The sequence below is a fragment of the Candoia aspera genome, chromosome 1, assembly GCF_035149785.1.
Source record: "Candoia aspera isolate rCanAsp1 chromosome 1, rCanAsp1.hap2, whole genome shotgun sequence".
NCBI classification, from domain to species: Eukaryota; Metazoa; Chordata; class Lepidosauria; order Squamata; family Boidae; genus Candoia; species Candoia aspera.
Window position 1 is genome coordinate 15,156,306 of NC_086153.1, and position 24,499 is coordinate 15,180,804.

A 24,499-nucleotide genomic window follows, 5' to 3' on the forward strand; every position below is an offset into this window, starting at 1 on the left:
TCATACACATTTTCTCAGTAATTGTTACATAATCCTGTTAGGATCAGAAGAAAATATTGAATCATACCATTGATCCATCTAGTTCAGTGCTGTCTATGCTTGCCGAAACCTCCTTCAGTGCTGGCCAGAAATAACTAAATGGGATGCTGGCATCCTGGCAGCCTCCAACATCATCTTTTATCTACAGGAATGCCTCTGGGCCTCACATATATTCCATACACAGTCTTACAGAATAGAAATACTGGGTGGTTAAAGCCTATATTTTGTTTGGAAATGTGCTCACCCGCCCAGGAAAAAAGGGGCAAAGGTACATTGGGATGTTTGGGAGCACAGAAACTGTACCAGGATACCATATGGTGAACAAACAATCCCTCCTTGGGAGTCATTTTGGGAGGACACACAACACGCTTTAAAAATACCATGTGAGCACACTGGGCTATACTGACTACCTGAAATTTCCTGCCATTTCTGACAGGAAAGGCTAAGGACTGGACATACAGCTGTCTGCTGCACAACATGTTCTCTACCTATGCACGACTACGTTTTTCTCCTTTAAAAATGGATGAGCACTCCCATTTTCCACCAAGGTGACCTTGGCCTTTTCTCCCTAACAGCTGAACTATCTACCATACTGCAGATAGGTCTGATGCCAACTCAGTGAAGCTCCTCAAACCATCTAGCAACATCATGGGTAGACCTAGACTTGAAGCTGTGACTCCTGGCTCACAACTCACTCTCACCAGTGTATTACATCAGCCCCAAATTTGTGCTGAAATCCTTGGAAGTTACTCAATTTCCCTGAACATATTTCCCTCATTTTTCAAGAGCACACAACTAATAATTACCACAAATAAATGAAGTACCTGTGGATGCACAAATATATTCAGAAGGTACTTAAATGTGCTGTTTCCCCTTCCCAAATGTTAAAAGTGGCTTTTGTTTTTAACTGGATGGTTGATGTTATGTTTGACCATACAGTAGTACAGTTTTAACTGGATACTTTAAAAGTTCTTACAGAGTTCTTATCTCAATTATATTACAAGGAGAAAAAAAGGCAACTAGAAACCTTAATAAAGCTTTGATCTGTTTTAAGACATGATACTTTATGGTAAAACCAATCTTCCAAAGGTATGTTACAACTTACCTTAATAGGTAATAGACACTGAGCAGATGCAGCCTGCTGAAAAACTCATTCTCTTCAATTTACATACTGCCTTCACTTATTCCATCAATTAGAAAAACAAACCAGAAAACTCACTCACTTAAAACAAAGTTTACACAGTACAAAAAAGAGGAGGGTGTTCTATAGAGAGATTACTGGACTCAGATTAATTTCAAACCAATTAAGGAACAGAGTTATGGAAAGTTGACATCAAATTACTGAATTTACTAAAGCACTGTTTGTACTGAGGCAACCAGGAGTACCATATTTATACTGGTGTTCACAGATCAGAGATCTATGCTCCAGACTAAGACAGATCATAATGAACATTTAAAAAGACTGTGTAAACATCACAATAGCAAGAAAATGTCTCACAAAACAAATGACATGCTAATCAATTGCAAAGCCCAATGGCTGGCTTTTTACTGTCATCATGAAGCCAGACCTATCTTGGAGATGACTGGGGGATGGAGAGAAAACAGCACAATCTGGTGGCAATTTAAAATATGAGAAGACCTATTATGAGGTACACAACACATTTTACACACCTACCGAGGAGAACTCTAACTTACAGAAACATGTATCATAATAAACCTTTTAAGTGCCATGTTTCAAGCACAGCTATCCCTCCTGAATCTGTGTGCACTGGTACTTTAAGATAGGTTATGGTGTCAGAAGCACAGCCCTTCTATATATCTTTCTCACCAGATTTTAAATGGCATGTTTATAAAATCAGCTTCCACAGCAGAAGTAACCTATACTTCTGTAGACCGCCTAGAGTTACTCTTTGTGAGATGGGCAGCCATATAAATGTGATAAATAATTTCTGTTTTCCATTTTTAATAATGATTGTTTTATGTATTTGTTTTAACTGATTGTTGTACCCCACCCAGAGTCACTCTTTGTGAGATGGGCAGTCATATAAATGTAATTAATAACTAACCAACCAACCAACCTGTCCCCTTCATTCCTTCCACATAAACCAAGAGTATGAGCATGGAACTGTGTCCTTCCATCTTTAAAAAGGGACATAATCCATTGAGATGCTTCTGTCAGGAAACTAGAGGGCTGAATTAGAAATGCACATCTCAGTAAATAAGAATGCACATTAAGCATAGAAAATGGGTAAGTTTATAATACACTGTTACTACCAGAGCACCTTCAGCTGTCATAAAAACAGGAAACAACTTCTGAGTTATTTTTGAGCCACATTTTGTAGTAATTGAGTGACCTTTCCACCTTTAAAAACGTAGATGAGAATACTCATACCAGTTGGCTGTGATTGCTAAGAAATGCAAGATATAAAAAGGAATGTTGTCAATATTTGAATGACCTAAGCAGAAAGTTCTGAGAATCCTTTCAGTTTTGCTGTGCCACATTTTTGTTATTCCAACTACCTATGTTCATCCTTAGGGAATTATTTTTAAGAAGGACAAGAGACCTCTTCCAGAAAATTAGAAACATTGGAGGTAAATTCCAGGCAAAAATGGGCATGATCAAAAACAAAGATGGCAAGGACCTAACAGAAGCAGAAGAGATCAAGAAAAGGTGGCAAGAATATACAGAAGACCTGTATAGGAAGGATAACAATATCGGGGATAGCTTTGACGGTGTGGTCAGTGAGCTAGAGCCAGACATCCTGAAGAGTGAGGTTGAGTGGGCCTTAAGAAGCATTGCTAATAACAAGCCAGCAGGAGACGATGGCAGCCCAGCTGAACTGTTCAAAATCTTGCAAGATGATGCTGTCAAGGTAATGCATGCTATATGCCAGCAAATTTGGAAAACACAAGAATGGCCATCAGATTGGAAAAAATCAACTTATATCCCCATACCAAAAAAGGGAAACACTAAAGAATGTTCAAACTATCGAACAGTGGCACTCATTTCACATGCCAGTAAGGTAATGCTCAAGATCCTGCAAAGTAGACTTCAGCAGTTCATGGAGCGAGAATTGCCAGATGTACAAGCTGGATATAGAAAAGGCAGAGGAACTCGGGACCAAATTGCCAATATCCGATGGATAATGGAAAAAGCCAGGGAGTTTCAGAAAAACATCTATTTCTGTTTTATTGACTATTCTAAAGCCTTTGACTTTGTGGACCATAACAAATTGTGGCAAGTTCTTAGTGGTATGGGGATACCAAGTCATCTTGTCTGCCTCCTGAAGAATCTGTATGACGACCAAGTAGCAACAGTAAGAACAGACCACGGAACAACGGACTGGTTTAAGATTGGGAAAGGAGTACGGCAGGGCTGTATACTCTCACCCTACCTATTCGACTTGTACGCAGAACACATCATGAGACATGCTGGGCTTGAGGAATCCAAGGCTGGAGTTAAAATCGCTGGAGGAAACATTAACAATCTCAGATATGCAGATGATACCACTTTGATGGCTGAAAGCGAAGAGGAACTGAGGAGCCTTATGATGAAGGTGAAAGAAGAAAGTGCAAAAGCTGGCTTGCAGCTAAACCTCAAAAAAACTAAGATTATGGCAACCAGCTTGATTGATAACTGGCAAATAGAGGGAGAAAATGTAGAAGCAGTGAAAGACTTTGTATTTCTAGGTGCGAAGATTACTGCCGATGCTGACTGCAGTCAGGAAATCAGAAGACGCTTAATCCTTGGGAGAAGAGCAATGACAAATCTCAATAAAATAGTTAAGAGCAGAGACATCACACTGACAACAAAGGTCCGCATAGTTAAAGCAATGGTGTTCCCCGTAGTAACATATGGCTGCGAGAGCTGGACCATAAGGAAGGCTGAGAGAAGATCGATGCTTTGGAACTGTGGTGTTGGAGGAAAATTCTGAGAGTGCCTTGGACTGCAAGAAGATCCAACCAGTCCATCCTCCAGGAAATAAAGCCAGACTGCTCACTTGAGGGAATGATATTAAAGGCCAAACTGAAATACTTTGGCCACATAATGAGAAGACAGGACACCCTGGAGAAGATGCTGATGCTAGGGAGAGTGGAGGGCAAAAGGAAGAGGGGCCGACCAAGGGCAAGATGGATGGATGATATTCTAGAGGTGACGGACTCGTCCCTGGGGGAGCTGGGGGTGTCGACGACCAACAGGAAGTTCTGGCGTGGGCTGATCCATGAAGTCACGAAGAGTCGGAAGCGACTAAACAAATCAACAACATGTTCATCCTACAATATACAGGGTATGACTCACAAAACAACCTGATCACATGTGAGCCTGTAAGCAACAAACTAAAAAGTATTCGTAAAACCAACACTTGATTCTTCTTAATCTTCATCACAAAAGTTTCATAAATAACACTTTCATTATTAGCGCAAAGCCTTTTCTTTTAATTCTCCTCATTACAAAAATAGTTAAAATATCTAAACACCTATTGCAGCAGCAGCAATAACATACCAACAAATTCAGTAAAAGCACACAGAATTGCCCCTCATCCACAGGTATCCAGTTGCAAAAGTTTACTAGGAAGCAGGCTGGGAAAATTCCAAATACCTTGTAGCCTCAAGTGCCTAAAGTCCAAGCATAACATTTACATATGTCATGAAATAATTATTTTATTGTGGGGCTTTTAAAATACAGGTGGAAAAGTGATCTTCAAAGTGCTAGAGAAACGTTGACTCTGCAGCCCAAAACTTTTCCTCCTCAGGGACACTAAATCCAAAAGCACTTTTCCATCTAAACTGAAAATCTACCCATGTCAAATGACATGAAACAGTCTAAGCCCCTCTGGATAGCTGCAATTAAATTGCAACAAATAGGCCCTGTTCACGTGACATGCTGAATTGGGTCATGGGCTGTAAGGGTTATTAGCTTATAGCATGAACAACAACAACAGTTCTGGCAAAGAAAATAAAGAAGTAAAAGGGTTTAGAGCACAACTAGATAAGACACAATCCTATTCAGGTATGAGAGCTTCAAACTAGACAGACTTTATATTGTAGAAGACCGAGAGAACCAGGGCTACAACCTTCCACATCCATGCATCTCACCCATCTTGCCTCTTGATCTCACCAACTGTCCAAAAATTGAAGATTGAAGGGGGAGATGCACTTATGTTTAACTGTTCACCGAACTACTTAACTGCATTAATTATTTATAAGCTGGCACTCTGCTTTATTAGGCTTTTGGACCATGCAGAGAACTGAGTCTCAGAAGGAATTTTGGGACTGCGTGCAATGCCACACATTTTCCAAGTCCTCCAGAAGATGATTGAATAGGACTACTGACGAGCTAGGGATAAAACACAGCACCTAGACCTACCCCCAGGGAAGATCAGAAGTATGCTATTAGAGGTAGGAACAAGATGGATCAGAGGATACGAGGAGCAAGTGATAGTGTGTGCAAAATGGCAGAGGATCTCACCTCCCCATACCACAGCCTTAATCTGAATAGGGAATTCACCCACATCACTTCTATTTTTAGTCTAATTTGTTTTTAGAAATTGGAAGATTCTTATTAACCATTTTTTTACATGACTGGAGTTTAAGTAGCAAACAATATAATTTGCTTACATCATTAGAAGTTGTGCCCTTTAGTATCACTGAGGACTTAAAACAGTTTGTGTAACCTGTTACCATAATGAAGGCTGGTAGAGGGGGGAGAATTCAAATCAGAAATATAAGAAGCTTTACATGCTGTACTGTGAAAGAGCAGATCAGAGCAAATCACCTGATTTTTAGTCATAACGCTTCAGTGTCAACAATGATAACATAAGTTGCTTGCAACATCTTCTAGCACTCATTTGTTAACAACATGGAAACTATTGGCAGTAATTACAAAGAAGCTCTTTTTCTATCTACGGTATTCTCTCTTCCCATGCTTCCTCTGGAGTGCTGAAGATGGCCAAGCATAACTACAGGCCAGCTTTAAAATTAATGTTAAGGTGACATGGAAGTAATCCATCTCTTGAAGCACTGATTGATGGGCCTATTCTGTGTGCTTAATGTCCTTTTAAGCACCATATTTGGAGAACAGACATGATATTTTTCACATTAGGTCACTCACAATTTATAACCACATTTTAATCTTGATTTTAAAAACAAGTACTAGAAAGTAATCTTAAATAGTCTTAGGTCATAGAAAGCCATAGTGATCCAGTATTATTCTACCATGCCTTGTTATTAACAAATTTGGAACAATCTGCTGAGCTGGTAACTCAAAACACTTTAGCTCATATTTACTTGTAACAAGTAAATGCAGAGTAGTGGGAAAGTACATGTGTCCATCTACTTCAATAATTCGTTCCCCACAGTAAGTAATCCTTAAAAAGCTTGAGAAGATACATAAGATCTTTTTAAAAGGATTGTTAAAACCTGTAGAAACACACATACATGTTAACTTTCTCAAAAGTTGCCCATGAAACTGAACTGAAACTAATATTTATTCTTGTGCCATTCTGGGCTTGTCCACAATTTCTTTCTTTTTCTTGAATACAAACTTGACACACACTTGTATAATATGTCCTGTGAATTGGTAATACACTTTGCAACAATTCCTTATTTTGGGAATCAAGCAAAACCTGACACTTTACACACTGGACATATTTGCACATAATACTGACAACTTACCACTTACAGCTGACTTTCTGAAAAATCAAGCAAGCCTCAGATTAGAGCCTTCCTCCTACATGGCCAGGAGAACTTAACTCATATCCTTTTGCTATGGCTCATAACTTGAATCACAGTTCAAAATAAACTCTGGTTAAATTATCCAAATCATTCTGGATAACTCTGAACCATAGTTTGGATAGTTTGTTAGAGCTTCTTTTAACAATAATTTCTACTTTATACATAAATTCAAAGCCTGGAACTATAGCAAGTAAAACTTAATCCTTGCTAAGTCCTTCTCTTAGGCATGCAGGAAAAAGAGGCTTATCTGTGTAGTACAGTCATGCATGTAGTGCCAAATCATAGTGTAAAAGCTACTGGTTGGCTTCACACATTATGCTAGGCCATGGTTTGCTTTAATCTTTGTTTGATTACAATGCCAGGGTTCATCAATAACACCAAGTCAAATATTGTGGTTTACGAAATGCAACGGCTTGTTTCACACAACAGGCTAAGCTAAAACCAACTACACGGTGGCTGAGTATAGTACATGAATCCAGCAACTGTGTTTCCCAGGTAAGCAAAGCATACCTATGGCTAAGGGGGAAAAAAACACTGGACATCATTACTTTAACCTTTATTAGGTTCGATGAATGAAATGGTTATGAACTCAAAAGTCAGGGGTCATGGTATCATGGAGGTGTACAAAGTATATCCTCCACAGTTACCTATACTACAAATATAAACATAAAATGGATTTTTTCTCAAGGAATCCTAGAAACTGTAGATTGATGAGGATGCTAAGAATTCTGTTACTACCCGAGGTAATTACGGTCATCCAGGTATTCTTATGCAATTGAATTTAATGGACTATTAAACCAGTTTGTATTTTTACTGTTTATCTCAACCATAGATACAGTCTCATTATCCAGTGTAACACAATACTCAAACACCATAAATTGGACAAATGAGATGACATTCTTCAATATCTAATATTTATTTTGCATGTCAATTAGTTCTTTTTATTGCATAGCTAAAATTGTCAGCCTGCTTGTTGTCTTGTCAGCTTCAAATATAACTTTGAATAGGTTTGGCAATATTTCATACTTTCAGTATGGTCCCCATTTTTTCACATCTCTTTGGATGAGCTATGAATCTGTTTCCCTAAATGCCAGTCTTTATTAGAAGCAGTTTTGTTCACTTAACCACCCGTTTTACATTGTGAACAGAGTGGATAACCTATATAACTACACCAGAGTAGTTACAGTGGAAAGGGTTGTGTGAATAAGGGGCAACATTCTTAAATGCCACCAGATGTCTCCATTCCACAGTCACTCTCATTAAGAACTCTTATTAAGCTTTTTAATGAAAGTGCATCAGTAAGGGTATTAATTTTATTTAAAACAAAAGACAGAAACAAGTAAAGAACTATATGTCTAACCATGTGCTGCAAAAAACTTGAGTGTGGTGTCAGCAACTATGTATTTGCTATGCCAGACCAAATATACATACATCCTACGCACACTGTACCTTTAAACATTCATGCACACATTTCTGATAAAATAGAGCCGCTCAAGTTTCCCAAACAGTTTATAAATATATTTTCAGTGCTCTCCATTCACTGTGGGAAAAACTGATTGGAATTTCTTGATCAGTCCAAATGTGCAAAGCTATCCTTAGTAAGATGACAAGAGAATAAGACTTTTAATAACTATCTAGAATAGAGCATTCCAACAATTTTAGTTTGCACGGGAATCTGGAGCTCTTGCCCAAGAGGGGAGAAGAAGGGAAAGAAGGACTTAGAAGTCCTTTATTGAAACATATTGAAATATAGGAAATTATAATTGGTCATCATATTACTATTCTCTGACCCTCTTTCCCTTGTGTCTATATTACAAAGGAAATAGCACTGGGTTACTGGAAGGATTATCAAAATGGCACTTGGAATGGTCAGAGAAAGCATTATGTAAATGCTAAACATTATTTTCCCAGTTTTTGTCAGAGACCTACAAAAAATTCAGAAGAAAAATATCAAAGCATTCTTTGCCTCCAGATATGAACCACCCTACTCTGTCAACGCAAGGTAGATTTATCATATTGAAATAAGAAACAAAATCTGGGGGCTCTGAGGACCTTTCCTCCCAATTCTTCCCTATTAATGACATTCCATGAGAACTGATTCAGGTGTCACAAATGTATATTTTGCAAGTACAAATATATATTGTGAAAATGTTGATTTTATCATAAATTGTTTTATGCTTCTTTCATTCACAAAATTTATATTCCTGCTGCTGCAAAAAAAAAAATTCAAAGCAGAATGCTATTTAAAAATGTTTCCAAATTTCTATTTATATAAGAGGCTTAAAAGCTCACATACTACTGTATTAACACAACATTAAAGAAAAAAATTTTTTTTTGTAATCTACATGTTAAGATATACACAATCCTTTATCTTTAATGGGTGGAATGGCAGTGAATTTTATACATGACCTGTGAACCCTACACTAAAACACTGGTGACAGTGGACCACAATGCAGCAGTAACTGGGTTCACACATCATGCTAAGCCACAAGCAAATCATGGTTAAAACATACTAAACAATTTAGTATGAAGTGTGAACACAGATACTATGGCTGTAATACATAGCTTGCGACATTGTACAGTGTGAACAGCCCATGGTTAAAATAAACCATGGCCTTGTCCCCCATTCAACCAGTGGCATGAGTATAAGGAGATCATCACAGGTAAGGGAAAAAAGTGTTTCTTGTACACTGAAGAGCCATTTTACTGGGCTAGGTTGACAAATGGCTTGACTTAATATGAGAGGCAGCTTCCTCTATTAAAATGAACTCGTAAGATCTCAGAAATGGAAAACAAATGCAGATTTGCCATGCCAGCATGCCTAATACTTGATGCTTCAGACAGACTGGCAGCAAGTCAAAGGAATAATGGCAAGGTACCCTAGAGAAAGCTTTCAAAAGCAGACTGCTATCTTCATGGAGCAAAAATTTAAAAAAAAAAATGGATTGACTTGTACACTCATTCAGTCTTAAGCAAGATGGTAGATCAGAATAGGCATGAGTATCCTACAGTCTTTCCATACCAACGCAAATCATTATTGTGCTGCTATGTAGAGTTGCCATGACTTCTAGGGCAACAAAAAGAATATTTATATGCATTATTATAATTCCTATATAGAATAAATTACCAGACAAAAATGGATCTTGGCAATAGTTCCTACATTCCTGAATAAATATGCAGTGTAATCTAGCCCTAACTGTAGTAACACCAGGACCTGTTCATGTTCTTTAGTACTACAGCCCATCACTTTAACTCTTCACTTAGGTATTAAAAGCCAAGCTCATCATAATAGCATTCAAGTGTCTCCAGGGTTTTGTCTGCACTACAAAGTTTATTATTAATCCAATGACTACCCCCTTCAGCCATTATTAAATATGATTTGGCAACTAGTTACTATGTCAGCAGTGTTGAATACCCAATTTAGAAAGTGTAATTGCCCTACAACAGACCTGTCCATAGCTCAGCATTCATATCTGGTTTCCATGAGCAGGGGAGCCCCATATTCTATCCAGAAATCTACTGATTTGTAAAATGAGGGACCATATTTTCACTTACTTTTTCCCCAGTAACGTAAAAGTAATGGAGAGACATTTTAATATGTAACTCAGCCTTGACTATTTTCTCTTATCCTCCCATGAAACATTGTAGTGAAGCCTCAATGTAGCAGACCCCAATGCAACAGATGAAATTCCTGTTGCATTTACATCATCTGCAAAATAATGTGATTTAAGTCATTTGATGTAAATTAAAACAAATGACAAATAGATGCAAAAAATGTAAATGTCATCATTTGTATAATGATGTCATCAAAATGTATATACTCTCTAATTTAATGGACAATTGGGAATAATAGTTTTACTAGTATTGTGAAATAAGTTGTTATCCTAGTCATTATTCTTGCTTGCTTACTTTCAATAAGTCCTTTCACTGCATACCTTCCTTGTGTGAAGAAAAGTCAGGACAAATAGAAATAATTTTTTTTAACAGGACTCTGAGTTTATTGAATAAATGGGGTCAATGCAGCAATTAGAAGGCCCCTAAATAAAGAGGATTTACAACAAAATACAACAACAACAACAACAACATCACTCTTCCTATACTGTACCAATGCTCCAGTTTCCATCCTGTGAATATAACGACATAGAAAAAAACTATTGCTTATGTTCTAGTGTGGAAGACAAACTGCACTGAAACGTAATTTGGACACACAGCATCTAAGTTACAAATCCTCAGTGATCCACGAAGGTTACTGGACAGACCTTGGGCAAATCCCTGATCTGATCTGCATTTCAGACTAGGCCATGCTTTGTTTAACCAAGGTTTACTGAATAAAACACAATTGGCTAGGTTGAAGCGATATCCTAACCCAACGCAAAGCAAGCCACATTCCACATCAGGTTTAGGGAATGTGTAAACTCAGAGTCACACAGCCTAGAATTAGCAAAGAATAAACTCCCAGAAGACTTATATGTGCAAATACATATGTTTATATACGAATAGTACACCTGGATAATCTTCTCTGAAAAGGCAAAGAATCAATGTCAGCAGTCTCATTAAATGTTGATCACTCAAGTTAAACTTGGGTTTAACTCAACTTCAAATTAGCTATTAGTTTCTGAAGCAAAAGCATGGTACCGCCAAGTGCAAACTGTCCATATCCAGGAGATCCTTTTGTAATACAGGGGATGGAAGGCAAAATCGGGGGGAAAAACTCAAAACCAGCTTTGGATAAAACTGGAGGCCAACACAAAATCTGCACCAGTGGGTCATCCATGAAACAAGTCTAAAACTAACCTAGACCCACCAACCTGTGATACAGGACTGATTATCAAAGGGTGAGTAAACTTGCTGGGTTTGCTGGTAGCTTAGAACAGCGAAGAAGAGAAATAGGAAAGGCATATAGAAACCAAAGCTAGTGGGCTCTAATTGGCTTCAAAAATCATGACTTTTATGGATCAAAAAAAAATGACCCAAGAGATGATAGAACCAAAAGTAGCAATGAAGCAACTTGGAATGCTATGCTGGTTTCAAAGCTTTTCATATTGAGCAGTGCTTCTACCACTATACCACTGAGCTCAGGTACCACAGGGCCAGCATCTAATGATAACCAAAAACATTTAAGAACCACAATTCTGGATAGCTGCCTCATGAGTAAGCCTCTGCAGTTAACAGCCTGAGCCATCAGGACTCTCCCATAACAGTGAGTTCATGAAGCAGAGAGCAAAGGAGGATGTGTCAACCCCACGCTATGTTCTTGGCTTTTTAAAAATTCACACTGATATGATCTCAAGTGTAAGACTGTGGAGCCTGGAGCTGTATATTATGATGCAGAAGAGGTTGGAGCCAGAAATCTGCCTTTCACTGTCAGGTATCTGAAGGGGCAGTTACCAGCAGGCAGCCTGTGCATCTTTTCTTAGTTTCTTATCTCCCAGCAGCAGAAGTTTCTTCTGACCTCCTTATAGGCTTTCCCAGGAAAGAAAAGGAATGAAACAGCAGCGTGGAATTGATATGGTTTCACATCTAGCTCTAAGCAACCAATGAAGCCTCCAGAAAATTTCTACCTGACAGAGCACAAACTAGTCAGGTATTTATAAACTACATAATCTTCTACAAATGGGGCAGAAAAAAGAAGGGGCAGATGGTTTGCTACAGATCCATTCCACTTTATGCCCAGCGCAACCACAGAAGAACTCTACTGCATATAATAATTGAGATCTGAATCAGATTCTCCAATAACCAGTTGCAACCAGATACTGTTTTCCCTTCTAGTTCTTTCAGCCCATAAAAGGAAATCTGACATGAATTCAAAGGTCATGACAATTCAAACTGACAGGTTTTCACTTTAGTGGGACTATCCCAGAGTAGGAATTACAAATGAAATTTGGTGTCATGTAATTAACTTTTTAAATGAAGTGCACATTCTAAGCTCTGCACATGTCTTAGTGGCTGTTGGTTCTAACAAACTCTTCAGATACTGCCTTCTTTCCATATATCCCAGCAAGGTGAGAGCCATTATCACACACATTCTCCATAGCCACTAAGAGAGGGAGAGAGAGAAAAGCTACAAAGCCAAAAGAACAGCTAAGCTAAAGTGAAGTGTTCGGCATCACTGACATTCTTTTCTGCTTCTCGAGAAAAAAAATGTGTGGCACTGTGCAGAAGAGGGCAATGGTAGCCGCTCTTCCTTAAAATACAAGACAAGAAGAATACTGCAGAGTAGCGTGTCAGCCACAACTCTTTTAGTATTCATCAGAGTCAACAGTATGTACAAGTTCATGAAGATTTCTGAGTATATCTTGCCTTGGGAAGAAAGTGGCAATTATATCTGTATTACACTATATACTGCATCTCTATGATAGATGAACTGTTGCAGTATAATTATCTTCCTAGCAAGACAGCCAATTAACACAAAGCCTGGCTATACACAGCATAAAGGAATTTTGTGTAAAAAAATTATTAATCAAATAGAACTCAACGCCAATATTGCCAGAAGGTTTCAACAAGAAATCTAGCACTACTGAGAAGAGGGTCACATTTAGTTTGACAAAAACAAGATTGAAGTTTATACAAATGTGCCAAACCAAGTTTTACAGTAGGCACAAGAATTAAACTGAACTATTTTTACAAAGCAGTAACAAAAATGATTATCAAACTGCCATTTGGCTGCATTCTTTGCTATTCTAATATTTAAATTTACATATGTTTACACTTTGAAATGATTGGTTTTAATCAATATAGTTTTATTTTCACAAACACAGTATTTATAGAAGTACCCATGCAGTAGCAGCCAAAACATTTTAGGATTATTCTCATGGGATGTGCAAATTTTTCCATTCAGAGCAATTACAATACATAGGCAAAAGTGAAGTCAGCTACTATTAGAGTTGTCAGATCATGTTTAACTACATCTTAATCTAATCCATACAATTCCACATCTGGGTCTCATTTCCTGAATTCCTGTAGGTATTTTAGCTCATTTTTAAGAACGCTTTCAAGTACAGAAAGTTCAAACAAGTCTACCTTAATCTAAAGATCTTTTTAAAAAACAGAGCAAATAAATAATTTGCCTTATCTTTTAATCTTTTTCCAAGCCCAAGAGCAGCAGCCCCTTCCCTCAGGAGAACAAGGAAAACAGTTGAACAGCACTTTATATCCACAAGCCAGAATGTTTTTCAACAGTTAAACTCCCAATTGACAAAAAAGCTGGGACAGCACAAGCATCATCCCACTCCTCAACCCGTGCATGCACACACACAACCCAAAATCAGGATGTCTTACTATCACTTTTATTCTCAGGACACCTCAGAGGAATTAACCCCAGTTAAGCAACCCATCTCTAATGCCAGCACACACAGACAGAGCCCTCACCTTTACTTCCTCTTCATCTGTGCCAAACATCTATGTAAGCACAACTTCCAGCTCTTTCTATGCTGAACTATCCTCACACCAACATGGGCATTGGCTGAACAGACTACTCAGCAGGGGAGAGAGGAAGGGAGGGGGAAAGAGCAGTTCTCTAGCCAAATTCATTTACATGTCAGGCATTTATAGAGGCTGGACAGTTTCCTGCCCCAGATCAACCAATCCATGCCACAAAAAGCACTGATCGACAGGGAAAGCTCCTACTGGTTTTTTGTGCTGTTCCCACTTGTCATTCATATTTATTTACACATGCACGCACATACACACCTGAGCTGTGTTATTAAGTAGATCTGCAATCTCATCTGGGGAACACCCACCCACACAAGGCAAGCCATCTTTATCTTACCCATTTCTTCTTTAAATATGACTTCTAAACATAAAATGTATGTTAAAAATAGAGAGAAGCATGCATCAAAATACTTGATATAGAGATTGTTATGGCAGTGATCTCCCCCAGGCAAAGAGGCCTTGTCGCTGCCAAAAAAATGAGAACCCTGAGATAAGGAAGCAAGATAAACAATGACCCCCCAACCATAAGGACAAAAGCAACAAAGAGGGATCTCCCTTCCTTCCCATCATCTAAATACTATGCACTAAGACAGCTGTTCCAGAAAAATGGGGGTGGGTGTCCCTACAAGGGTCGAGGCTTGCAGTGCTGTAGTTCTCCCCCTCCTCCATTAAAAAATAACATCCTTAAGGCACTGGAAGCCTACATCAGGTGCAATTATTAATTAGAGCTTTGTAAAAAATACCCACACTTTTTCCAAATGTATTCCCAAAGTCAAGATGATCCCATGGAACCCAAAGAAGTTTAACATACCCTCCAAGATCACCACTACCAACATCACAACAGAACCTCATGTAGGACTTCTCTGGCCCCCAACTTTGCAGAAACAACTTCTACACAGGGACGAAATAACAACTGGAGAATGTGTGAAGGGAGAGGAGGGAGGTTAGCAAACCCTGTTGATTTAGAGGTAAGGTGGCACAGACCCCCCTCCTCCAAGCTGCAATCCAGCCTCTTAAAATGCATGAAGGGGCAATGTTTGTAAAGCTAAACAGGTGAACATAAGCACACAATCCCAGAGGAGAGACATACACACATATAACTCGATTTGAGGGAAAATGACATAAAGCTCCTGCTATTGGGTAGCCTCCCCCGAAACTCGAGGCCGCCTCTGAAGATTCAATTAAAACTTTGAAATAAAGAGTTTTCCTAAATGAGAGAGCACACCCCCTTCTTTCCACAAAGTGCAGATGACACAGAAAACAAACCAGGTTCGGGGAGGGTCAGTTCTAGCCTTAAGACTTCTTGGCTGCAACCCAGGGAGCAGTCCCATTTTTAGGAAAAAGCATATGTGGGTGCAGGAAAGAGGTCCTTTCAAAGGGGAGATCCCCCACTTCCCTTAAAGGATGGTAATGATATCCAGCAAAAAGTTCTCTTTTCCCCCTTACCCAAACACCCATCTTCACAAGTAAGCAGAACAGAACACCCCCCCTCAGATTAACCTGAAGCTGAAATCTTAAGCATGAGATTTACTTAAGAGAAAACACAGGATGGTGAGATTTATTTCTTCACTCCCATTCCAATCTAAAGAACTGAGGGTTTTCATGGGAGGAGAACAGCCATAGAAGACTCGACTTTCCTCCCCAATTACAAGATCTCCATCTCCTTCCTCTTTCCCTTTCTCTCGCACAATGGCATCAAAGGCAAACAGTGGACCCCGTAACATACAACAGGATTAGACAAGTCCTCCCCTGACCTTGCATTCTCTCTTCCTTCCCACACTATGAAAGAAGCATCAACGAATTCGACCCCTCCCCCCCTTTTAACTCATTCTGGGGGAATTGGGGAAAGGAAGAAGTGGGAGGAAACACTTCCTCCCCAAATACTGGGATGGGAGAAAATGAGAAAAGTTGCCATTACTTTGCAAAGGGACTTAAATGTCCTAATAAAAATGGGGGGGGGGTGAGTAGAGAACTGCAAGAAGAACATTTGGCTGAGGTGGAGTGAAATGGGAAATCTTGCCGTCCATTAAATTAAAAAGCAAAGAAGGGGGGAATCAAAAGTCACTTTCAAGGAACCCCTCCCCACAAAATGATGCCAGAATCTTAAAGAAGCTAAATCCAGTATTAAGGCAGCTCATATTTTTTCCAGCTATATACATTAGTTTGCCATCAGGAAAAAAAAAAAGGCATGTTTGGAGAGGGTGAAAAAAGTTGGCGATCAGTGCTTCAATGGCAGAGGAGGGAGAAAAACTGGGGGTTCCTCCTTGGCCCTCATACGGCAGCTTCTGATACTGGGGAGGCAGGAAAAAGTCACTCCTAGCAGCTTTTCCCCCTTCCCTGGTCAGCGTATAAACTCCCTGAAAAGTTTCCCACGAGCTTCAATTTGGTGTGTGTGAGTTGGGGGGGGGGGGTTAAGTACAGAAGCAAAAATGTTTTTTTGGAGGGGCCAAAGCAGAAGACACATTACAAGATGTGCGCACAAAAACACATCTACAGGCTTCCCTTTTAACACTTCGTCCCCCATCCCATAAAATTTAGTGACTGTTAAGAAGAGAAGGGGCTCATTCTAGCAGGGAAGGGGGGGACTGAAATGAGTGAAAGAAACAAGTCAGACTCCCTTACATTAAAGGTTATTTTAATATTCCTCCCTCCACATAAAAAAGAGGGGTTTCCTGAGGATGAGAGAGTCATAAAAAGGAAGCCACCCCAGAACACCCCCCTTAACACACAGCTTTGGAAGGGGGAGTCAACCTAGAAAACAGAAAAAGCAGAGATCCACATATGCATCTATTTTTAAAAATATATTATGATGATTTTAGTTCCTTATTCTTTTGCTTTATAAAACTGGAGGACTGTTACAGAAAAAGAGAAAAAAAGGTAGGGGGTGTCCGGTGGGGGGGAGAAAAACAAGACAGCCCCCTCCTTCACAAGTTACATTTCCTTAGAACTACCCCCTCTGAAAACTGTGGGACTGTTAAAGATACTAATTGTGGGCTGCTGTTAAAGTGTTGTTAAAGCAGGGTCTGTTTTAGACGGGGGAGTGCAAAAATAAGTAGAAATCAGGAAGAGGGGACAATCTCTCCAGTTATAAATATAACCCTTCACTCTTTTCCCTCCCTTTTAAAAAGAGACAAGTCGGAAGGGGGGGGAAGAGGTTAAAGAAAAGTGCTGTGGAAGAATTAAATGCGTCTGGGCTTGGGGGAAGGGGCTGCACAAATAATCAGGACTCAAGGAAGAGAGGGCAAACCCGCTCCCCGTTATTGTTATTAGTATTATTAACCCCCCGGTGACTCTCTGTCCTCCCTATTTATAAAACTAAGGATGCGGGGGGAGGCTTAAAGGAAACCCGGTTCCCGGAGTGATGCTGTTTTGGGGAAGGGGCGCTTCGGCGCGGGAGGGGGAAGGTGGCGAAGCGGCTCCTCCATCCCGGGACAAGCCACCTCGGCGGCGGCGGCGCCATCTTGTTGGGATCGATGAATTGAACAAAGAGGATCAATTTCTGATCGCGGCGGCGGCGCAGGGTTATCGATGGGAGGCAAGGCGGAAAGAGGCGAGGGGAGGCGGGCAGGGCTGGCGGCCACCACCGCCGGGTCTCAGCTAGCCTTGGAGGGAGCGGGGGACCCGCAGGAGGGGGGGCGCTGCTTCTGCCGAGACTTTTTACTTGAGGGGGGGTGGGAGGTTTTCTTAAGGGGGAAGACAAGGGGGAGCCCCCCAGGGCACCTCCAGGGGGGAAGGAGGGGGAGGGGGAAGAAGAAGGAAAGGGGGTCCCAGGGAGAGGGGGAGACCCACGCGCCAGCGGACCCCGAGCCTGACCTGCAGCTGCTGTAAATCAAAGCGCTTCCAATATTGAAACATCGATCCCACATTGGCCGCCATCTTGAGACATATTGAGACAGAAGTGAGCGGCGGATCGAGCGAGAGAGAGAGAGGGGCTGGAGAGTGCACAGGGAGGGAGGAGGAGGAGGAGGAGGAGGAGGAAAGGGGGGAAGAGAGAGGGAGGGAGCGGGCGGGCGGGCGAGCGAGCGAGACGCTCACAGAGTGGAGAGAGAGAGAGAGAGAGAGAGCGCGCGCGCGCGAGCAAGAGAGGCCGGCAGCAAAGCCAGGCAAGTTGAGGGCGCGCGGAAAACCCGGACCGGCGAAACAGGGAGCTCTCGGAATGGCGGCTGGACTGCCAGCCCAGGGAGAGAACATTAATGTGGGTTCAGACATTTTATCTCTGCAAAACGCGCACTCTTCCTTTGTGTCAACGGCAAGAAACCACACTTTATGCGGTTCTCTTTTGGACTTTTGACCCAAGTTACTGTTTTTCCACTTGCGCTGCGTATACACTTGCTATATATAATGTATATGTGTTAAAAAACACACGCGAGCGCGGACTAAGACATGCATAGATAGTTATAGATATAGATATGCACACCCGGAGTCATGCATAGAGGGATAATATTTTGGAGGGAAAACGAAGTATCAGAATGAAAATAGAACGGAATGCATTTTGAAAGTCGTATGAAATTTTTACATCCCTACTTTTTGAATAACTTAACAGCGATAGTTTTCTCGAGGCTTTTCTCTAGAGTTAAATTCAGCTTGTGTTTGTGTATGGATATGGATAACGTGTGTGTGAGTCATTTTATTTGTGCATTTTCTAAAATACAGCAATATATGGAATAGCTGTACTGTAAAAGTATTGTTTGGGGAAAGCTTGAAGCATCTTACCAATAGTAACAATAAAATTCAATTAATTTTAGGCACAATACACTAATAGTTCTTTCCCTAAAAGGGCTATGGAGAGAAATTCTATTTTAAACTTTTGGTATATGGTGTAAATAGCGTTCCCCGTGAATATGATATACATTTCGATAGTAGTTGGTAGAAGTACAATAAAACCCTCATAAGGTGGCATGCAATAGAATTATAAAGCTGTGAAGTACAGAAAGATACATTTAAAGGTAGCCCCACAGAATTCACCTGGTCTTCATCTTCCTAGCTTGTATTTAAAAGACTGCAACAGTAAGTAAATACATTTACCTTAAAACAGTGAGATTTACTCTTGTGTAAACATACTTAAATGTTGCAGAATCAAATGTGGTTCATAAATCAGATGTACAACCTGAACCGAAAGCTTGGGTGCAGCCACTGCGCCTTACAATCAAATAGAAAATGTTAAGGTGAAAGAAGAGAAGTATGAAATCAATGGGAAGTAATCACATTAACTATACTGTATTGAATTAATGGAATTTGATTTGACTTGAACTAAATCGTTCTGGCCCATTTTAGACTATGTGCCTTTGCATATAACTCCAAAGTCAAACAAACTCCTTGACCTCCCCCCAAATTCTATAGTCCAGCCTTGACATTAATAAATGGAATTAAGTACTTCTTTGCTCCCTTCTAAAGGTTGTCTGGATTTTTGCAGCCCAGAGCTATAGCCCTAAATGGGAGGATCCCTTTCTTTCTCCCCGCCCCCACAAACATCCGGAGGCACACTTATTCATATTAATGCTCACATGTCATATATAGAGAAGCTTTCTGGTGTAACTGGAACCCCAAATCAACACTTTGAATTGTAACCCTAGTCCTTTTTCATCCACAGTAAATACCCACGACTTTGATGGAACTGCGCTCCTTGAATATGTGTACACAGGCATACAACGTACGCTGAGGTCATGTAACTAAGCCTCACATTCTTTGGAGCTGCAAGTGCTAATGAGTTTGATGGGGCAGGTAGCACAAGTCTATGCATGTTTACTCAGACATGTCCCACTAGTTCCATGAATCTTACTTTCTAGTGAGACTGTGTAGGATGTCAGTCTGAGATTCCCTCGGGCGCTCTGTAAGAGTTTGGTATCTTCCTTGCAGCACTGCCGGCAAACTGCAATTAATGGGAACATTCGTTGTTATGTAAATGGCAGCTTTGGTAAAGGCAGGGCATATTCTAAACTGTGAATGAATTGGAGTGAGAGTTTAACTCTTTTCTCTTTACAACAGTCTAGATAAAAAAATTCTTCTCTGAAGCTGCTATTTGCATTTCAAGAGAATTTTCCAGTGACCCCAAGAAGGCTTTACTTGAATTGGAAACAGCTGACCACGGCCTAGACTAGGGGTCTCAAACTCTAACAAGTGCCACGGGCAGACTAGTTCATTCACCCAAAAGCCAGATCACCGAAGCCTTTTCTAGGTGTGCGTGTGTGTCTTTGTGCCTGTATCTTCAAGTCAATCTTGACTCCTGGCGACTGCCTGGACAAGTCCCTGCAATTTCCTTGGCAAGACTTTCAGAAGTGGCTTGCCCTTGCCTCCTCCTCCTTCCTAGGGCTGAGAGGGTATGACTGGCCCAGGGTCACCCAGTTGGCTCCATGCCTGAGGCAGGACTAGAACTCATGGTCTCCTGTTTTCTAGCGTGATGACTTAACTGCTACTGTACACCCAGCTAGCTCTCACAAAATCTCTAGGGGCTCAGAAATGAAGAAAATTAAGATTACCACAGTATGCCATTAGATATGCATTAAATTAAAAAAAAAATAAAAACTACCAAAGACAGCTACTTGCAAAACAGGGCCATTTTTCTTTGGTCACTCAGCTGGCAGCATTTTTCATTAACCAAAACACTTAACATTTGGTTTTATCACTGGATTATATGTAATATTTTTCCAAGAATGTGCCTAAATGGATATAAGCTAGGAAAGCCATTCCACTAAGAGCTACACAAATTCTGCTTTTTCTTCTCTCTTCCATCTGAGGTGGGGGGGGGGGTCTTTGTTCTCTTTCTCCTTTGGTTTCCTTTTCTTCTTTTTTTTTTCCTCCTTGCCTGGCAGAACCCTTCCTTTGCATGGCAGAGAGACCCTGTTTGTGTGCTCGCTGTCTCTCCCCACTTGCCCAGCAGAGAGACCTTCGTGGCAGGGTGGCCAAACTCAGGCCTCCTCCTCTCCCTTGGGAAACTCCAGTCCCCCAGCCTGTCTTCCCTATTCAAGCCCCACTTTCCTGCTGCCTCTGTACAGAGAACCCAGCATCACCTCAGAAGCAGTGCCCACCATGGGCACAAAGGTGGGCAGGGATTTCCAGGGGGCAGTGCTGCTGGGCAAGAGCCTCAGGGCACCAACTGCCTAATAAAACCAACCAGGTCCTGCAGTTGTCGAGAAGCCTGCCAAGTCAGACCAGGTGAGGGTGCTAAGCCATTCCCACCAGGATGGTTCTCTTCCCGGAGAGCTTCCAATGGCCTAGCCTGTACCTCTAGTGCAGGCTGCAGAAAATGGCGTGGGGTTCACAAGTTGGAAAGCCCTGCCCTCAGTTCTACATGACTGCCACCAGCTGGGACATACGGAGCAACAAGCTAGTCAGTCACATATGAAGCTAGTATTTTGAATGAGCCCATCCATGTGGTTAATTTATCATGGTAAGTGGGTGTGAGAAGCAGAAAATTGGCTTGAGTAAAACTTGATTAAAGGAAGCAGCAGTAAACAAGTCACGTGAACACAACCACACAACCAGCATACAGGTAGTCTTCACTTAGCAACTACAATTGGGACTGGCAACTTGGTCGTTAAGCGAAGCAGTCGAAAAGTGAAACCGCGATTGTGCTTACAATCTTACTTCAGCTTTCCTTTGTTTTACAGACCCATGAAGGTCATAAATGCGACGATTGGTCATAAAGTTACTTTTTCATCATGGTCTTAAATGCAAATGGTTGCTGTCCAAGACAGTCACTAAGCAAGAACTACCTGTATAAGTCTGATGAGTCAACGGCCCTCTCTGTGTAAGGCAATTCCAGCTCATGTGGATGGAGGGCTATTTTCAGGCTTGACGGGGGGGTCAAAAAAGTCACGATGGCAGTAGTAACTGTCCAATCAAAGCGCTGCCTCTTTTTTACATTTGACACTTATAAAAAGGGCAGGGCTTCGATTGTGCAGTCCCAGCCACCATCTTGACATTTTTGAACCCCTCCCCTCCTCAGGCATCCCAGTTGTTTTGTTTTTGTTCTGCTATTTTTCTTTCTATGGTCATGTTCCCTCAGGGGTAACATGTTCCCTGAGGAGTAATTTCTTGAGGGCCACAGAGGGCCACAAAGTCCCCAGAGCTGAAGGAAGGAATGGATGCAGCCAGAGACAAAGGTAGGAGACCCTCCCACACGCTTCCCCCCCCACCCCACTTCTCAGCTTTCTCTCAAGAGCAAGCTGCACAGGAAGGGCTGATCCTTCTTCCCATAGGTCTGAACCAATCCTTGCAAAGAGGTTTGAAATTAGGACAAGGACTGCCCATTGTCCAACCTCTGCTATATTACAAAATGCAGGGGTACAACAGGCCTAGACAGGTACTGCCTTACACACACACACACACAGACAGGCAAAACACTTTCCCATTCACAGTCTGCATCACAACTTGAGCAGCTGCTAGGGTTCAGTGAGGTTAGGCTTGTGGTCATGCGGGCCCCGTCAGGGTCAAAGGCACTACAGATAGTGTCTGCCCTTAGCAAAGCAGCTCCCTTTGGGGCAAGCATGCACCCCATCACTGCTGTCATGTAGCAAGTGTTCCTGATCCTTCTTTTATTTTGCGTATCTCAATTTCATTCCCGCCCCCTCCACCGCCACTGCAAAAGCCTCCCTCCTCCTGACTGGGCTGACCCTGTTTTATTGCAGCAGCCCAACACAGATGGTTAGTTAGTTTTCAAAATGGGAGGAAACAGGAAAGTAGGGAGAAGGGGAGCACAGATAAACCTAAACCAGGGTTTAGCGAGGATTCCGTGGCAGCCTAGGGTTCTGCGAGAGATCACTAGAGGCTCCCTGGGAGATCATGATTTAGTTTAAAAATTATTTCAAATTTGGGCAACTTCACATTGAAGAGTTGAGTTTCATTCTTTATTTTTAGTTTAAGAACACTGTTAATGCACATATACAGGCCTACCCATGAAACGAATGTAATAACATTGTAACTTCCGGCCTATATTTGAGCCTGAATGTGCAGGGGTTCTCCGAGGCCTGAAAAATATTTCAAGGGTTCCTCCAGAGTCGAAAGGTTGAGGAAGGCTGACCTAAACTGATGAAAAATAGAATGGAAGTTGATTATTGGGATCCAGGTCACTGCTATACACTGAAATAATGGTTTGTATATGTATTATTTTTCCTAATTTTTCTCTCTGTCTATCCAGTTTTATTGTTGCCACTGTTTTTATTCGTTGGGGAAAGAAATTTGTAGGTAACTTGAAATGTGCTTAGAAGAATTTAGTCTTTGAGTCACTTCTTAATTCCCTCAAAAGACATTCACTTATTTGAAGAATAGCAAATAAATATGATGAAACTTATTGTACCAAATAAGTTGAGTGCAAAAAATGGGGTGCAGCAAGAGCTATAACAGGATCTCCCCAAACCTGGGGAATGGATGACCTATGTATGCATTTTGTGGAAAAAGCCCTGCCCTTCAAATATCTGAATCGCTAACTGAATTGTCCCAAGTTCTAGTATTTGCACATTTTTAAAAAATCTCTTACTTGATTCTATCTCCATTAATTGCCTTGTTTGGGATTAAAACAGTCCTGAATTGTTGTAACATTACCTTTTGATATAGTTCTTTAGCCCCCTGATAATTCTGGATGCACCGTCCTGTGTGTTGATATCTGCTATCTAAATCCATACTGTGGTGCCTGAAATGTAAAATTGGAGAGCATTTGTTCACGCAGTTGCATGGAGTTCAGCCCGACTCAACGGCACCTAACTAATAACTCTTACTGAGAGTAGGTGAGCACTTAGTATAGAATAATCCCACAGAAAGACATTTGTTTGCCTGGGTCTCATGATGACTTGAAGGCCACCTAGCGCTAATAAGTGTTGATTATATGTTTTTCCATTTATATTGCTTGATTTTATTGCATATTAATGTCACATTCCTGTATTTTTAATTTTATTGTCATCTGCCTTCTGCAGTACAGTAAATAGTATGAAACGGTGTAATTTTGTTGAAAAGCAGTCTTCCACAATCTGGTACCCCTTGGCTGGAATCATGAAAGTTGAATTCCAGTGTATTTGAAGGTCATCAGGCTGTAGAAGGCTGGTTTACAGCAAATCAAATTGAGCAGGGAATAAGGCAGCAGCATTCAAAACCTTTAAAGGCTGTCAGCAAAAACAGTGAAAATAAACTGTTTACCTGGATGACAGCAAGAATGACAATAAATAATGGAATTAAAAGGCAAAATGCATGTTAAGAGGAAGCAAGTGGTTCAGCCAGGTGGGGTTTTACCATTTCAGGAGGCAGATGGCTATTCACATAGCTTTTCCCAACCAATACAAAACTGTAACATCAGACAGAAAGC

The 24,499-nt window shown here is 40.9% G+C and overlaps 1 protein-coding gene across 5 annotated transcripts in view; it reads right to left on the bottom strand.

The window, feature by feature from the left end:
* CUX1 (cut like homeobox 1) overlaps window positions 1–18,179 on the bottom strand; it is a 344,892-nt gene extending 326,713 nt beyond the window's left edge. For 4 of the 5 annotated variants that reach the window (XM_063297970.1, XM_063297953.1, XM_063297944.1 and 1 more), the window contains exon 1: window positions 18,019–18,179. In XM_063297970.1, the coding sequence (XP_063154040.1) occupies window positions 18,019–18,081 (63 nt within the window). In that variant the 5' untranslated portion in view covers window positions 18,082–18,179. The remainder of the gene's footprint in view (window positions 1–18,018) is intronic. The other variant, XM_063297962.1, reaches the window with a different exon arrangement.
* Window positions 18,180–24,499: the final 6,320 nt, after the last annotated feature.